Source organism: Octopus bimaculoides, chromosome 20 (assembly GCF_046866305.1).
Source record: "Octopus bimaculoides isolate indiv1 chromosome 20, ASM4686630v1, whole genome shotgun sequence".
Lineage (NCBI taxonomy): Eukaryota > Metazoa > Mollusca > Cephalopoda > Octopoda > Octopodidae > Octopus > Octopus bimaculoides.
In genome coordinates, this window is record NC_142947.1 from 7,836,468 (window position 1) to 7,855,744 (window position 19,277).

Consider the following 19,277-nt stretch of genomic DNA (forward strand, 5'->3'; position numbering starts at 1 on the left):
TATGCATGTGCATTTATGTATATATATGTGTGTGTGTGTGTGTGTGTGGATATATATATATATATATATATATATAGGGTGGGTGGGGGAGAACTCACAAAAAATAAACAAAAGACGAAGACAGGTGGTGTAGACAACATTAGTTTAACGCTCGGGAAGTGAAGAAGTCTTTAATGTTTCGAGCCTACGCTCTTCCACAGAAAGGAACACAGAAAGAAACGAGGAGTAATTCTGCAACAGACCAATGGCCTATCCAGGTGGAGAATTTATATGCCATGGAAACCAGGAAAAGAGCTTTTATGAGTTGGCAGGACTCAAAAAGATTACTTTTCTTGTTTGTTGTCAGATGGAGTAAGAAACCATTAGGGCCAAAACCCCAATCCCATCGACATCAAAAACAGACTATCACAAAGCTGGTTAAACACTAGGAGTAAGACAACCAGACTAATTACCTACAATCAATGAATACTCTGAAGTAATTAGTGGTCTGACAATGTAATAATTATTTTCACCAAGAACAGAAAACAACACACCATTATGTTGACTTCCTGCAATATATATAACTGGTACATTTTTTTTTTATTGATCCAGGAAGTGAGAATGATAAGTTTGACTTCAATTGGTTGGAACTCAAAACAAAGGGAAATAACTAAATTGGTAACTTGTTCCTCCCTCTGCAAATCATGACAATGGTGATGGCAGGAAGAGACTGAATGGGGAAGGTGAAGATTCTCCAAATGAAGAAACAGCTGGTTTCTAACTATAGTCAACTAGAAATAGCAGCCAGTCTCCCTACCATCATAAAACAAAAAGGAAAGATATATTGGATGAGGTAGTCACAATATACAAATAGATGAGAAGGACATAGCTAGAACTCCTTCCATCAGAAGGGGATTTGCCTGCTATTTCTAACAGCATGAGCATCCCTATAGAAGTTTATTCACTTTTTCTACATTATTACAATGTTGGTGGAAGTGGTTTTGGTGGTGGAGTTAAGTGAAGCAAGTAGTTAGAAGTCCATATTCAACAGGAGTGGCTACTAGATTCTGTTCTACTTTACCAATCATTAATGACTAATTACTATAGTCTAGCTGTATATCTAGTAATTACTTCACTATTTTCTTATTGTCATGACAACTATATTTGTCTACAGTCAACCACTTACAGCCAATAACTACTCATTTCTGCCATGTTATGGTGGTCATGTGGAAGTGAGTGTAGGAGAAAAGATGGCTATTCATATATTCTTTTGTTTCAGTCATCTGACTGCAGCCATGCTGGAGCACCGCCTTTAGTCGAACAAATTGAAGCCAGGACTTATTCTTTGAAAGCCTAGTAATTATTCTCTCCGTCTCTTTTTGGTAAACCATTAAGTTACGGGGACATAAACACACCAACTGACTGTGAAAACCCCACCCCTGCCTTTGTTAAGGTGGAGGTAATAATAACGAAGATGATGATGATGATGATGGGTGCACTATTTCCTCCAGAAGATTGATTTAGAGCAGTCATAGGTAAAATGCAGCTCACAGGACACACACAGGACTTTCTCAGTGGCATGACTAATGAAAAATTACTTAAATATTTTTAGTAGAATTTCTCACCTGATGATAAGCCATTGTCTTATGCAGCCTACTTCTTATAGGTTGCCCCTCCCTGGTTTAGAACTCAAAGAACCAAAGAAAGCTGCCATGGCTAAAGAGCAGCTAAGATCGGTTCAAGATGGTTGTGGTTGCCAAGGGACTACAAATGGAACTCCTCTGCAGATGAAGGCTGATTCAGTCCTTGCTGTTCCACTCAGGTCAAGCATACAAGCTAAGATTTGAAATGCATTTGGCCCTGAGACACCTGTTGAAAACACAAAAGGGCTTCCAATATTTTGATAGCTTCACCTTCAGAAGAGCTTGCAATAGCTCTGAGTGGCTCCTGCATTTTCTTTGTGAGGCAACACGTTTGTGATGTTCCGTTCATTGATACTACTTCTAGCACTGTACCTCTCTTATGTCATGCTACAATCCATGTGACAACCCTGGCTGACACCACAATCTTGACTCTATATCATCAATTGCCAGAAAAACTGGTAATATACATGTATTAGTCCATGTTTCATTATACATTAAATTGCATTCTAGGTCATATGTGTAACTATAAAAAAGGAGCCATGTTATGCTGTTACACAATAACCAGCATGTCACAAGTGTCGCAATCTTTTATTTTATCAACCATGGAAGAACAACAGGCGAAGTGGGAGTCAGCAGGATTTGAACTTGGAATATAAAGGGTTGTAACTAAATAGTGCCAGCTATTTGGTCTATATTAATTCTGCAACCCATTTCCCTACAACCATTAACAAAAGAGTACATTAGAATGTTTATTATATTACTGGTTTGTTTTCAGTCAATTGCGTTGAGTTAATTACGAAGTTGAGCAGTTAATTACTGCATTAATGAGTCAATCAGTTAGTTATCAATTAACGGATCAACAATTAATTGTTAACAAGTAGACGCATTGGGTGAGCAATATGTTGGTAATATTATTAAAATGGATTTGGTGACACAATAAACTGTGTCCACAATCCACCTCCGTTACTACCATATTCATAGACATCATCACCACTACCACCCGATTATTGACGCGATCACCACTACCGTCGCCAATGCCCTCACTAACATCATCGCTGTCATCACTAACGGTCATCACGGTCCAAATTAGTTCTTACTCGGAGCAACTGCCGGCACTACTTCAATACAGAAGTCCCGATGCATCTACGTAACGATATGTGTTTACAGTGCACGCTCGTTAGGGTTAATTTTAGGGTTGCGTAGATGCGTTGGGAACTCTGTATTTAAGTAGGCGAAAGTATAGAATACGTACACCCAGTGTTTAGGGTTTGGGTTAGGGTTTTTTGTTACGTTGAAAACGGGTGGTGTACGTATTCTTTACCTCCGCCTTTAAGTCGTACCCAACTGCCATCCAGGGTCACTAACATTCCACTTGTAAATTATTTATTGTGTAAGTTTACCATGATGTCATTTAATACCTATTGGCAATGTATGAAAGTCACAGCTACCAACGTTCCTTTCTTTATATTTCCCAGGATTCAAGTTTATTTAAGACGTTGACATTTATATAACAGAAATTATCATCACAATAAATCATTATTACTATAATTATTAAGGCGATATGGTACAAATGGTAACAAACAAGATTGCATAGCATTAATTCATGTAATTTACTCTTCTTGGGTTACCTTAAATATCTTTTGAGCTGATATATACTAGTAATAGAGTTTTGAATCAACCAACGAAATCTACTTAATGAAAAAATTATCATCCAAGAAAAAGAGAGCTGTGATCTAGTGTCCATAATTAGTTAAAGCCAATTTATTCTAACACAACTAAAGCTCCAGAGAAAGCCATGAATGCCTCACACTCATAATTTCTCTCTCCTGCAAACCTGTGGGACTCAACCTCAAACAATAAACAAATATTTCTAAGATAACATTGATTACTTCCCTTTACATGGATTACTTCCCCTCCTTCTGAAATCACAACACCAACTCCCTCACTTGGTCACTTCCAAATAAATTGATTCCATTTTAGTTTTGACAATTGATTAAAATGACAGTACTAAAATTTTTAATGTTGATATTACGTTTAAGAATGAGGGAAAGACAGGACTGATGATGATCTTATAAAATACAATAGCATGCACAAATGTGTGTCTGTATGTGTGTGTGTGTGTATGTTGGTGTAAAAGTCTATCCACTGGGCCCCAGTTGAAATCCCTGTACTGCATGTTTGTTCCCAAATCTAACTTGACTCTGGATATTATAAAAATACTCTAAAATTTCAGAAGCTCTAGAATATTGAAACTGGCACCCTGATCCTACTGCCATACTTTAACATATACACAAATTCATATTCTGTTGTACATGTGTGTATTCAACAATGCCTACTGATTTACTTCTTTCTAAACCTTTGCTATTCCTCTCATTAAATCACTTTCAAAATTCACTACTTTTAGTCACTGTTTTATTTTTAGGTTGTTTTGTTTTTTAACATGAAACTTTATCGGCAATATACTCGCTGGTATAGTAACCTTCCTATTAATAGATCTGGAAGTAGTTGTCGGATAGCCAAACTGTTCTCATAAAGCTACCTATCCAGTCTATATCTACAAACCATTTCTACCTATCCAGTCTATATCTACAAACCATTTCTACCTATCCAGTCTATATCTACAAACCATTTCTACTTATCCAGTTAACATCTACACACTGTGTTTACATATCTACCCAATCAACATCCACACAATGTCTATATATCTAACCACTTAGCATCCACACAGTGCCTATATACCTAACCAGTCAACACTTATTCACTCTGTCTAGCTATCCAGTAAACGTCTACACACTGTGTCTATATACCTAGTCTCTCAATATCTACTCATTGCATCTATATATAAATATATATTCTTTCAGCATCTACACACTGCGTCTATACATATATATATATATCTATTCTTTCAGCATTTACACATTGCTTCTATATATATATTTTTTTCTGTCTACACACTGTGTCTATATATCTATCCAGTCAACATCCATGCAGTGTGTCTATATATATATCCAATCAACATCAACACACCATACCTGTATGTACTTAACCATCAACGTTTACAAAAGTATTTATCTATAGTAGTAAAACAAAAATGATTATCTTCTCTGAGATAAAATATGCTTGGAATTTCAAGTTTCCACCAGCAGAACAGACTAAGTTATTTGTTGTATATTAAATGTGACATATTGTCAAACAGGACAGTAAAAAAATATTGTCTCATTAGTATTCACTCATTAACTCAATCTCTCAGTAAATTAAGAATTATTCTCAACCAGTAAGCTTAGTCTTTATTGTTATTCAGCACCTGGAACTAATCAGGCCAAACTACAAGAGAAAAATCACACACACAGAACCAGCATGAGACAGAAATTCACAAAAAATCTAATTTTATTTCAGAAGTCATACTTGCATTTATGACTTCTAATTATGAAATTAATAGTTTTGTTTTAATTAAATTTATGGCCAAGTTATTTATCTCTCCAATTTATCAGAAACATCATCTTCACTGCACCATTCTTTTATATTTGTGTATGTTGTATTAGTGCTACTGATCTCGGTGCCCCTGGAATTGTTACAACTCAACTCAGAGCTATTGGTCTGTGTGCCACTGATCTATATAACTGGACCCAGTGCCAGTGGACTCGGTGCTATTGGTTTCTGTGTCACTGGTGCCATTGCTATGGAGCTCTCCATATATTCTACACACTGACACACAATTGTCTTAAAAAGTTCATAATGCAATCACTAAGTCTCGGGTTCAATCTGACATGGAGCGATGGAAACTATAAGGAAGTGCATCAGATGGATTACACTCGGAATTCAAAAGTGGAGCCTTGTCTCATACACTGTCAAACTGATTCAGCCTGAAAATTTCATTAAGGATATACAAGTCTGGAATACTCAACCACTTGCATGTTATGAGTAAATCAATAGATTGAACAACTGAATCCTCATCACCAGATGATTGAGATTCATCTATTCATCCACACATACACTGCTTCTTTCCATCCTTCTCATCTTTCACCAGTTTACTCTCTCTTCTTCTTCGCTAACTCTATCTGGCATCCACAACACACACAGCCATCAACTTTACAATACATGTTGCACTTTAAACATCTGACATGTCTGCCCAGCACCAACTCCATGCCCACAGACGACTAGTAGTATTCTGGGGTATACACATGTGGAGGTAATGATGGTAACCTGAAGTTTGCCTGAGACGCTCTGAGAAGTCACAAAGTTGTCAAATGAGAAGAGGGGGGGAAGTCACATGACTGACAATGTAAAGTCAATAGAAGGTGGGGTCTGATAGTGATACCATTCCAGTAAACACTGAAAATCCATTTTCTACATATGTGCTGTCCTGTAAATGCTCAGCAGCATTTTGCTTGTCTTTACATTCTGAGTTCAAATCCTGTCAAGGTCAACTTTGCCTTTTATCCTTTCAAGGTCGATAAAATAAGTACTAGATGAGCACTGGGGTTGATGTAATCGACTTTCTCCTTTCCCCAAAATTGTAGGCCTTATGCCAAAATTTGGCACCAATATTAAGGCAGAGTAGCTATGTGGTTAGGGTATTGGGCTGCTGATCCTATTGGTCGTAAGTTCAATCATGAACAAGTCATATAAACTCTGCTTCACATCACAGAGCTATCCCCGACTTCACTGTTGAGCAGTTGACCATCTGGCTGGAAAAACAATTTGTCCAAAACACGGTACTTTTTTCTATGCATGTGTTGAGTGAACCAATGAAAAGCTACATTCTGTACAATGCCAACAGCACTGCATCCCAATAAACAGAGATTGTTGACCCTTAAGCCAGCATTTTACAGCCACAATGAGCTGTCGGTCCTGAACATGTATGTGTTGCACAATGTCGATGAGTCTTTGGTTGGCAAATTGCCAGTTTTGCTGAAGGCAATGTGCCAAGTGGAAATATCGGTGAAGTCAATATAGAAACCATCAATACTATGATTCCTGAGATTTAAAGAAGTGCAGGGGAGAAGGGCAGCAGACATGGGACATCCGGGATTCTTTAAATGTTAATTTCGTTCCACCATGGATTTGAATGAAACAGCTGAGTCAGAGAAAAGTCAATGTCGTTTATCAACTTGGTTTATTACAGCAAATAGAAATAATATATTCATTAATTAGGTGAAGGGGGGAAAGAGAAAGAGAGAAAGGTTCTGAACTGACTTGACCACCATCTTACTGGTATTGATTTTACTGGTGGTTCAATCCCAGTGCATGGCACCTTAATAACCTATGATTTACGAATGAAATTGTGGGTGTGTTTGTAGGTGTGTGCACACATGCATGCATACTTATTTATATGTTGGCCTGCTTACCCAGCCATGAGGGTGGCGTCATTTGAAAGCTAAAACAATGTGAAGCGCATTGTAACCAGTGACTTATAGCAATATCCAATGGTCTGGTCAATACCATGATACATACATACATTATATATATATATATATATATATATATATATATATATATATATATATATATATATATATATATATATATATATAATCATCATTTAACGTCTGTTTTGCCATTCTGGCATGGGTTGGACAGGAGCTGACTAGCTGAAGGGCTGTTCATGTCTGCTATGGCTGTATGCCTTTCCTAACACCAACCACTTTACAGTGTGTACTGGGTGCTTTTACGACCCCTAAAAAGCAAAGTTGACCTTAGTGGAATTTTACCACAGAGCATGGTGATGGATGAAATACCACTAAGCATTTTGAAAGGATTACAGGCAGAGCCAATCTCGATGGAATTTAAACACGGAGTGTAAAGACAGATGAAATGCTGCTAAACATTTTGTCCAGCGAACTAATGATTCTGTTAATAATGATAATGGTTTCAAATTTTGGCACAAGGTCAGCAATTTCAGGGAAGGAGTAAATTAATTATACTGATCCCCCCATTGCTCAATTTTTTTTTTGTATCTACCCCAAAAGGATGACAATGCTGACCTCAACAGAATTTGAACTCAGGATGTAAAGACAGACAAACTGCCACGAAGCAGTTTGCCTGGTGTGCTCACGATTCTGCCAGCATGCCTTATCACTAATAACAACAGCAATAATTTCTCATATCAGCACAAACCCATGAAAGTAGGTTTGACTGAACCATAGAATATAGCTGGTACCTTAGTGCAGCTCTGGGAGAATGACAGATAAATATAATTACTTAGAGAGCTTGGACTCAAAACTAAATATTACATGAGAGTCTGCTTTGTTTGCCACCTCTACAATAGTTGGTGAGATTATTATTATTAATAAATTAATAATGGTATTAATAATGCTAATAGATATTTTTTCCTCGACAGCAAGTGTTCATTATTTGGCAAAGATGAGAGAAAGAGAAAGTGAGTAGGTTAGTATTGCACCAACTGCCCTAAATCTACCAATGTGAGACTAACAGTGGTAGGAAATCAATGTCTTCCACTTCACGCTCAGAAATGTTCACGTTTGATCCGTGTTTATAGAATATTGATTCCGTTTTTGACAGCAAGGAGGTGTGTAAGGGGAGAGAAACACAGGAATACACCAGAAGATGTTACTCGGTTTTGGAGCTTTAGTACCACCAATGCCTGCATTGCTTATACATACAGCACTACTATAAGCCACTGTGCACATACATGATTATACAGCTGAATGCATATAGACATACCAACATATATAGACAGGCAGATAATTGTACACAAGAACATATATTTTCCCCACCCACACATATGCATACACTCCCACAGACATACATATACACTCACATATATATATATATATATATATATATATATATATATATATATATATATATATATATATATACCCATATATTCACCAATGTACACAGACGCACACCTACATGTATAGACACACATCTACATATAGACACAGCCACATATGCATACACACCCACCTATTTATACATATGCACCTAATATATACACCCACACAAAATATATGTGCACATCAGCATAGGCAGACACAATAGCATGCAATCACATCAGTATATAGTCACATACACACACACAGAAGATAAAAATTATTGGGGTAGCCTGTAGAAAGGAAAAGGTAACGGGGATATCCTGTAATATGGTGGACAGTGGATGACAATGAAGAACACAGGTGGGCACAGGGGAGGCCAGGTGGACAGTGATGGGCGGTAGTGGGCAGTAATGGACATTGGATGATAGAAGTGGATAGCTTTTATCCTTTTCTTTTTCAGTCATTTGGCAACAGTCACTTGGCAACCACTTTGAAACTTCAAATATATCAACCCTAGTACTTATTTTTTTTAATGCCTGGTCCTTATTTTAGTGGTTCTTTTGATGAACCACTAAGTTATGAGGACATAAACACACCAACACCAGTCAAGTGGTGCTGAGGGACAAAGATACAAAAACACACACACATCTATTTATATATAAATATATATATGTGTGCATGTATATATATGTATACACACACACACACACACACACGTATACGATGAGCTTCTTTCAGTTTCCATCTACCAAATCCACTCAAAGGCTTTGATAGGCCCAAGGCTATAGTAGAAGACATTTGCCTAAGGTGCCATGCAGTGAGACTGAACCTGGAACTATGTGGTTGAGAAGCAACCACAGTGCAAAATAGTGATTAATGGTGGGTAGATAGAGACAGTGGTATTCTGTGATGGACATTGGTTAATGGTAATGACAAGAATAATAAGATAAATTAGCAAAAACAATATAAAAATACAATAAAAATAAGTCTCATGGTACATACATTCCTGGAAAGTTGCAGCTGGTCATTTGCAGTGAGTGCAACAGTGGTGGTCGGTGGATGAGGTGCACCACTCCACCAGCAGAAACCTTGCTGTCGACAACACAACCACATCAACAATGATAGGTTAACACAACAAACACAACATTTGCAGTTTTCATGGAAATTCTTCTTTTGCTGTTGTCAGGTTCTGTTGGTGTTTATGGGTAGGGTCACACCCATAACTTACAGAAAGTGTTGGTTCGTCAGAGTGGGGGTAGAGCCAGGGGGTGGGGGTGGAATCTATGCAGAGTGTATGCAGTTCAAATAAGTAACAGACTATAGGGACTAAAATCCTTGTGGTATTCACTTTGACCACTTTGCATTCTAGGTGTCAACCCTACAAAGAGGAGAGGGCCTACTTTTCCTTCTTTCACCCTTCAAGAGATTAATGAAGTACCAGGGTACATTTAGTCAATCATAATACTCTTCTTTAAATATGTGTGGCTCTGTGTCAAATTGAAAAACAGTTATTTTATTATTATTATTATTATTATTATTATTATTATTATGAAAGGGCAGTGGATTGTAAGAATGGTTAAGGGAATTGGACAAAATACCCTGCAATATTTGTACTAATTCCTAATGTTCTGAGTTCAAATCTCATCAAGGTCAAGTTTACATTTCATGACTCCTGGGGGGGGGGGGTCGAAAAAATAAAACACCAGTCAATTACTAGGGTTGCTGTCCTTGTGCCTGAATTAGTAAGCATTGTTGTTGTTGTTGTTGGCCAGCCACTGACTGAATTCTTGGATGTCAATAAGACGCCTGGGATAATATTTCAGAGCCACCAGGATGAGGACTCTGATAGTAAAAGCGATATCAAGGAGATAAATGGGGGTGGAGACTTATTGGTGAACCTGGTTTCTGGGGTCAGGAAGGAAGAATACCCACCCACAATCATAAACAAGGCTCCTCACAGCTTCAGTTTCCTCCCGGCTAGTTTTGGGGGTAAAATGTGAGGGAAAGATGACTGGAAGAAAATGGGGAGAGCGAGAGGGAGAAAGACAGAGAAAGAAATAGTGTGTGTGTGTGTGTGTGACAGCTGTATATAGTTGGAACTCATAGACAAAGATTCATTTCACTTCCATGTTTATCATAGTACCATGGTAACAAGTGGTAATAAATCCAGGAATAGACAGCTTCTGCTAACAACTGGTGACTAATCCATGGACACACAGCATTTGGTAACAAGGCAGTAAGAATCCAAGAATCCACTTTCACTGGCTTAAAATGATGACTGGTGTAAATGAAGTAAAACTGTCAGCCACAAGTAATCCAAATACTTTGGTAAACTAATCCAGGATCACTGAAAGTGTCCTAACAAATGGTAACTAATCCAGGAATATTCAGCTTCCAGTAACGAGCAGTTACCAAATTCCAAAATCTAAAAAGTTCCAGTGACAAGTCACAGCTGAGAGTTCTTCTATCAATTGGGGAGGTGAACTGGATATCCAATCCAAAATTGAAAAATCTTCAACACAGAATTTTTCAGAAAGAATTGAACAGTAAGAGATGATCCAAAAATCAATATCGTAAATTATTATTATTATTATTATTATTATTATTATTATTATATCTTGAGAATTAAGTTTGTACTAAAAGTGTTATAATGCACTCTTTAAAAATATTATATATACAGAACATTATATAGCCTGGAGTTTGTGTGTATGTAGTGTCATATAGCTTGGAGTTTATGAGCATCTAGAGTGTTATATAGCTTATAGCCTATGTATTGAGTGTTATGCAGCATGTGTGTATATATACATATATACATATATATATATATATATATATATATATATATATATATATATATATATATATATATATATATATATATATATACACAGGGTTACATAGTGTGTGTGTACAGAAACAGACTGAGTGCTGTATATCTTGTGTGCAAATAATGCTACAATAGAATGCAAGTTGTATGTATAGAGTGTATATAATATATAGCTTGTGTGTGTGTGTGTGTGTGTGTGTGTGTGTGTGAGTGAGATACAGCAATGGAAGAGAGCAGCAGGAGTACAGCAGAGTACGACTAAAGCAGTTGACCATAAGAAAAACAAGAGAGTATCAGCAGTGGAGTACAACAGGAGTATGCGTGACACTGAGCAGACGAGTCGCCTTTACTACAGCTGTAGACTAGGAGTACGTGAGGACGGCATCGGTCGTAGTACCAGTAGAGTAGTGAGAGGACACGCAGATCCTCCTCTGTCCCTCAATGTTGTGCTAACCACCAAAAGTTCAACTGATTTTGTCAGCTACTTTCCCTGCCTTATTATTATTACTCATGTTGTTGTTGTTGTGTCAATATATACAGAGCAACATCAACAAACACATACATACACACGCATACATTGACATATATACGCATCCACTCGAGTACACACGCTCATACGCGCATAAACATATACACATACACACACTTATACACAATACAGCTGTTAGTGTGTAATTTACATGAAAAGATATTTACAGCTGTGTGAATGTGTGTGCGTGTGTATGGACACGCGTGTGTTGTCTGTGAATGTGAGTGTGTGTGTGTGTGATTGAGAGTGAAATGGTAAATATGTGTCTTGTGTGTGTGTGTGTGTGTGTGTGTACTAATACTTTAAAAGATGATGTCTATTGTGGCAAAGGAGGGGAATTATATGAGCTCGAAAGCGTATATATGCGTGTAGAAAGAGAGAGAGAAAGAATATATTTGGAGAGAGAGAGACACACACACACAGAATGCGGAGATAAAGGAAGAAAGAAACAGAGATAGGAGTGAAAAGAAAGTAGAGGGAGAGGAGGAGGAGGTGTGTGTGTGTGTGTGTGTTTGTGCGTGCGAGTGTGCGAGTGTGTATAGGCATGTGCGTGTGATGTTTCAATGAGATATGTGAGATCAAAGTGGAGTCAACAGTTAGATTACAGCGTGTGTGTGTGTGTGTGTGTGTGTGTGTGTGTATGTATGTATGTATGCGTGTGTCTTTGCATATATATATATGTGTGTGTGTGTGTAGTGTTTGCGTACAGTATCTATGTAGTGATTGTAGAATGCGTGCTTATATATATATATATATAGTCTACAATGTGTATATAGGAGGGAGACGGTGGGGACCTGATGAGGGGTAAGTAATCAGCAGCAGTGGGACAGTCTCCAATCAATAGTTACAATAGAGAGCGGGGGTACATACACACAGCAGTCAGGCAGCCAGCAGCAGCAGCAAACGCCATCATCAGCATCATCACTACCGGCATCAATGCCTCCTTCATCATCATCATCATCATCAACAGCAACACCACCATCATCACTATCATCACCACCAGCAGCAGCAGCACTGATAAACCAATCAGGGAGCCTCAGAGTGGTTGCTCGACTTGCTAAAAATAGCAACCAAATCTCCCTCGAACCATTCTCTAACGGATAGAAGACACTGGATTATGTGGTGATGGATCTAGCAAAAGAGACAGCCAGTCCAGCTTGATCAGCACTGACCTAGGGTTAAACAACAGCAACATCCAACCATATAATGACCACCACCACTGTAACAGGCGAAGAGAAACCATTACAATTGTAGTGGAAATTCAACAGTGTTGTAGTGGGAGAGGAGTGGGGGTTGCAGATATATATATACACACACACACACACACACACACGCATACATGTGTATGTATATATACATACACGCATATACACACACACACAGACACGTATATATACACACATACATATACAGAGAGAGGGGAGCAGCGAGGTGTGTCACGTGCTAAAGGATGCTGAGGTTGTTTAATAAACACAAATACTGCAACAACAACATTAAGTGACCAATACATACAACATCCTCTACTACCACCACCACCACCATCATTACTACTATATACTATCATATACTACTACCACCACTGCTTCTACAACCGCCACTACTGCTACAGCCACTACTACCACTACCGCCACTGCCGCCACCACCACCACCACCACCACTATAGCTACCATTTATACCACTATCACTGCTACTGCTACAAGCATCACTACACCCACCACCACCACCACCATTACTACTATATACTAACATATACTACTACTATTACTACCACCACTACAACTACATTACATTACCACTGCAAATAACTACAAGATCATATGAGTTAGTAATGTTGCGGCAGTAGTGTAGTGATGGTATTCACCACTACAGTACTAGCACACTAACACCCCAACAACTACAACACTAGTCCACTACCACCATAACCACAATACAATTTATCCAACAGGAGAGCCTCTATCTGCTAGATATAGAAACCAAATCTCCCTCACATCACACTTTGTCTTAAAAGGCAGGACTGAATAATGTACTCTTAACTACACTGTTTCTGCTAGGATGATCATATCTGGAATGTGTAACTTCAGATAGATCTTTTGGAGCAGTAGTGGCCAGGGGGTAAACAAGAGCAAGAAAATGGGTCGCAGTATCTCTTGACCCCAAAAAAGGGAACACACCACACACACACACAGTGTCCCTTTAACATTCAACAGTTGAAATCCTGTCAGCAGTTATGTTGTGTCCTTAGAAAATATCTAAACAAACAGTGGCCAAGTCTACTTGGCTGTAAAGAGGTGCCACTAAGAGGCACAGTTCACCTAGTTGTAAAGAGGTGTCATAGAAGCACAGTTCATTTGCTTGCAAACAGGGACCACAGGAGACCATCATCATCATCATCATTTAACATCTGTTTTCCATGCTGACATGGGTCAAACGATTTGACACACAGGTGGTTTAATACGCGATGCCAGCATGAGTGGTCTTCTATGTAACACCAGCACAGGTGCTATTTTATGTGGTGCCAGCATGGCTACTTTTTATGTGGCATTTACACAGGTGCTTTTTACATAGCACTAGCACCCATGGGGGGGGGGTCACCAGAGGAGATACTTGGTTACCCAGGTAGGACAAGGAGCAGATGGTCATGGTGGCCATAAACGACATGCCTAATTGAGGAACGTTCTATACTGTGTAGAAATCCTCCCATGAAGCAGAAGAAACCACTTGAGTAACCTCTCTTAAATTGCATTATAAACATGAAACCTTCAAAGAAAATAATGTGGGGGTGGGGATATTTTCTTGTATTGTCCCTTATGTCAGGCAGTGTTGGAGTGCCCCTTATTTTTACTTATGCCCTTTACTTGTTTCAGTCACTGGACTATGGCCTTGTTGGAGCATTGCCTTGAAAGCTTTTAGTCAAACAAATTGACCACAGTATATTATTTTTTAAAGTCCCCTTTTGTTGAACTAAGTTATGGAGATGTAAACAAAGCAACACCAGTTGTCAGACAGCTTAGAGGAAAAACGATACACACACATACATAAGGATTCCACACAATTTTTGCCTACTAAAAATCCAATCACAAGACTTTGGTTGGCCCAAGGTCATAGTAAAACACACTAATCTAAGGTGAGTGCAATGGAACTAAACTTGAAAAAAAAAACATACAACAGTGATTTGTCTGAGGGCAGATTTGTTTGTAATATAAACATGTCTAGAAAGGCACAGATAGCATATCTCTCTCCCTCTCTCTCATATATACATATATTATTTATGGGGCATGTGGCCTCCATTGAAACTCTCTTGATTTATATTAATCTCAAGGTTAGTCTTAATGCATAAGACCTTAAGACAAGGATAGGTAATGTGTCTCCCCACCTTGTCATCATACATAGCTCCACTTCTTGGCAATGTGATGTAGCACAGTTGGGCTTCTCTAATAAGTGACAAAATATTTTGTGACACTTTTTTGAATAAATGACTTGGTTTTAAAATTGTAATCCTTTAAAAATGTTATTTTATTGGCGCAAAGTCACATTTTAAAGACATCACCAGCCTTAAAGTCACTGGTAGGCTACAGCCATCATTAAACATAACAAGTCACTAGGGAATTGGTGGGTTTGGAGCATTAACCCTTTAGCATTTAATCTGGACATATCCAGCCCGAATATTCTACTTGTTTTGTGTTCAAATTAGCTAGATCTGGCCTCTCACAACCACCCTACAATGTCATTCTAAAAATAAACAACCACATCATTGAGATCTCAAAGCTATAAGATAATGCATGATTAATGCCAAACAATGTTAATAAATAAGCATTACATTTGACAGAATAATTTGAATCCTAAAGGGTAAAACAGCTAACAGCTTGTCAAAAAAAACTTTACTGGTTTTGGTGTTCTAGGTTCAAAACCCAACAAAGTCAATTCTAACTTTTTGCTCCTCTATGGTCAAATAACAAAGGATCAGGAATCAAAACAATTATATATTCTCCCTTCACTTTTTAAAATGGTTTTCTGTACTTCTTCACAAAATATCACTATCTGAGCCAATATATAATTCTATACCCTTGAGGGTAATGAGGCCAAAAGATAGCCACCAATCACTAGAGTTTAACACAACAATCCTATTGCTCTAATGAGTCTGACAAATGGCATTACATCTGTGACTGTGTGGTGTCAGCCAGTGCTTAGCTAGAACCAACCAAACAACTAACCAGAACAAGTTTTCTCTCATAGTCTTCACAGAGTCCTGAATAAATAATAAGGTCAATGAAGTAGAAAGAATTCTTACTCTAGATATTGGCACTAATTTTGGTGCTTCATCATCATCGTCATCGTTTAACATCTGCTTTCCATGCTGGCATGGGTTGGACAGTTTGACTGAAGTCTAGCAAGCCAGTAGGCTGCACCAGGCTCCAATCTGATCTGGGAATGTTTCTACAGCTGGATGCCCTTCCTAACGCCAACCACTCCGAGAGTGTAGCAGGTGTTTTTTTACGTGCCATTGTCACAGGAGCCAATCAGGGGGCACTGGCATCGACCATGTTCGGATGGTGCTTTTTTATATGCCACCAATATGGGAGCCAGTCAGGCAACACTGGCATCAACCATGTCTGGATGGTGCTTTTTATGTGCCACAAAACAAAATATATACTATGACTGAGACACCTCACACACATATATACACCTTGTGTCTGTGACAGGGTTCACTTTGTTCGGCTAAGACCAATGGGCAGATGCTGGCTGACCAATTAGAGTCAGGAAATTTTATCCTTCACCAGGATATTTCTGTCTTCACAAAGTGACAGAGGAGAATTTAAACAAGAAATACACAGTTTGTGATGGAGGTAGACCTTGGCTAATAACATAGCTGACATAGCTATATTGATGAGCATGCCAGAGTTGTTGTTTAGCTCCAGACCAATCCTGATTGAGTAGACTTATGTTCAGAAATATTCCAACAGTGCATACCCTGTTCTCTTGGGAGAGTAAGTCAGTCTACAATTCCTTCCTATTTAAGACAGTGATTTGAGGCTGATCTGACCATTCTTTCAAGTAAATCTACAGGCTCTCCTATTGATTCAATACACACACACAGTTGTGTTAATTAGCTGGGTACAGAGAATGAGTGAGATTAGAAATCTCAAGATAAGAGATTAGTTTATGGTAGGTGGGATAAGTGTCCAAAATTAATTAAGTGGTGGTGGTGGCAGGGTTAATTAATGTCTGCTTTGTTTAGAGTTAAGGAGCCAAGAAAGTGGTCAGTAGCGAGTTTTCAAGTGATTCGATTTTGGCAAACAGTCCGCAATGATAATCATCTTTCCTTATCAAACACCATCACATTTCTCTTCAGTGTTATTTCTACATTACTGTTGCCAAGTACTTCACATGTAGAGTATTTGGTCAGTGAGCAGTCAATGGTCAGCTGGTTGTAGTTACCAAAACAGAAGAAACATTAGAACAGTTTAAAATAAAACGAAAATCAGTTGAAATAAGCCCTGCAAGGTAGGATGGCTGCTTCAGCAAGGGCTGCTGGTCATTCTCCGTGGCAACGCTATCACAGCCATTGTCCGCAGGATGCAGCTGAGCCCACCGTTTGTGCTGGGGGTGTGCTTTTTTTCTTTTGTCATTGTTTCCTTGTAATTAAATTGCAATTCAATCTTTATGTAAATAAAACTAATGTATGAGCATAAAACAAAAATGAGTTAAGTAACAATTTGTGAGAATATTCTTTGTTAGACATCTCAGGGTAGGGGTGTTGTAGGCTGTGTTTTATCTTCCCTCATTGTTGGACAAGTTTGGTTCACATGGAGTGTGTGTGTGTGTGTGTGTGTGTGTTTAGTAATAGCTGGAGTGATAGAGGAAAGGGTAGAGAAAGGTAAGGGAGAAAGAAAAGGAAGACATTAAAGACAAAGAATGAAGAGCAAAAAATAACAACAAAAAACAGCCAAACTACTACTTGTCTTTTTCTCATTAAAAACATAACATCATCATCATCATCATCTTCATCGTTTAACGTCCGCTTTCCATGCTGGCATGGGTTGGACGGTTTGACTGGGAACTGGTGAACCAGATGGTTACACCAGGCTCCAATCTGATTTGGCAGAGTTTCTACAGCTGGATGCCCTTCCTAATGCCAACCACTCCGAGAGTGTAGTGGGTGCTTTTACGTGCCACCGGCACGAAGGCCAGTCAGGCAGTACTGGCAACGGCCACGCTCAAAATGGTGTATTTTACATGCCACCTGAACAGGAGCCAGTTCAGTGGCACTGGCAACGATCTCGCTCGAATGTTTTGTTCACGTGCCAGTAAGGTGACGCTGGTAACGATCATGCTCAAATGGTGCATTTTATGTGCCACCGGCACAGAAGCCAGACAGCTGCTCTGGCAATGATCCCTCCCGGATGGTGCTGTTAGCGCTCCACTGGCACAGGTGCCAGTCATCGAATTTGGTTCAATTTCGATGTATATATACACATGCACTTATACATACATCCATCCCACTATGCAACATTAAAACAATCTTTACACTATAACATGGAGTAGTCCTGCTTTTTGGTGTTGGAATTATGAGGATATCCAATAAGGCTGCTGAGGATGAGAGGTTTCCAGTTTATGTAGTGTTTTCATTATTTCATCATTAGCCCCATTCACTGTCACCATCCACATAAAATTCTTTGGTAGTTCTGTTTCTTTTTTTATTCTTGTACTTCTATTGTTTTTATGCAGGGAGTTTGTAAAGGAACTATTTGTAGTGAATGTTAGTTTTCTTTGTAGAAAACTATTTAACCTCTGGTGAGGTTACATAGCAGATGTGAGATATATTTACATACATACATAGACACATGCACACAAAATCAATCAAGTATGATGTAGCAGTAATACAATAGGCAGACACTTCTCGATCAAACACTTATATGGTAAGGAATGAATCAAGAACAGTTACTCTATCTGAGGTTGTTGAACTATTACTGACAGAATCATCATTGCAGCAGCATCAGGACAGCAACTATGGTGGCATCCCTGACAATAAATTCGGGCTACAGTAGCAAAAATTTGTGCACTTATGTATACATAAACACTCAGACATATATGTGTGAGATGTGTATATATATATATATGTATATATATATATATAGATAGATAGATAGATAGATAGATAGAGAGGTAGATAGATATACATACATGCACACATGTCTGTATGTGATATACACACAAGTGCATATACATGTGTGTGAGTGTGTGTGTGTATACACACACACACACATACAAGTCCTCATTTTATGAGAAATATAACTACCAATTATTAACAGGAGACAATTATAGTTGGATAATTTTAAACCAACCAAAATCAGACACACACACACACAAAAGCATTATGCCGCAGTAGACCCATCCGCCAATCCATACAAACATGGAAAAACAGCTGTACAGATATAAAATAACGATGATGTATAAAGGACACACAAACACACAGCTGACTATGTCGAAATGCTCCAGGATTTCCGACCCACATCCAT

The 19,277-nt window shown here is 38.4% G+C and overlaps 1 protein-coding gene across 5 annotated transcripts in view; it reads right to left on the reverse strand.

Moving 5' to 3' along the window:
* LOC106869848 (uncharacterized) overlaps nucleotides 1-19,277 on the reverse strand; it is a 202,785-nt gene that overhangs the window by 120,627 nt on the left and 62,881 nt on the right. The window contains exon 1 of one of the 5 annotated variants that reach the window (XM_014915759.3): nucleotides 9,407-9,933. The exons of the other annotated variants lie outside the window; for them this stretch is intronic. Coding sequence (XP_014771245.2) covers nucleotides 9,407-9,517 — 111 coding nt within the window. The 5' untranslated portion in view covers nucleotides 9,518-9,933. Of the gene's footprint in view, nucleotides 1-9,406; nucleotides 9,934-19,277 lie in introns of those variants that run through there. 5 annotated transcript variants of the gene reach the window in all.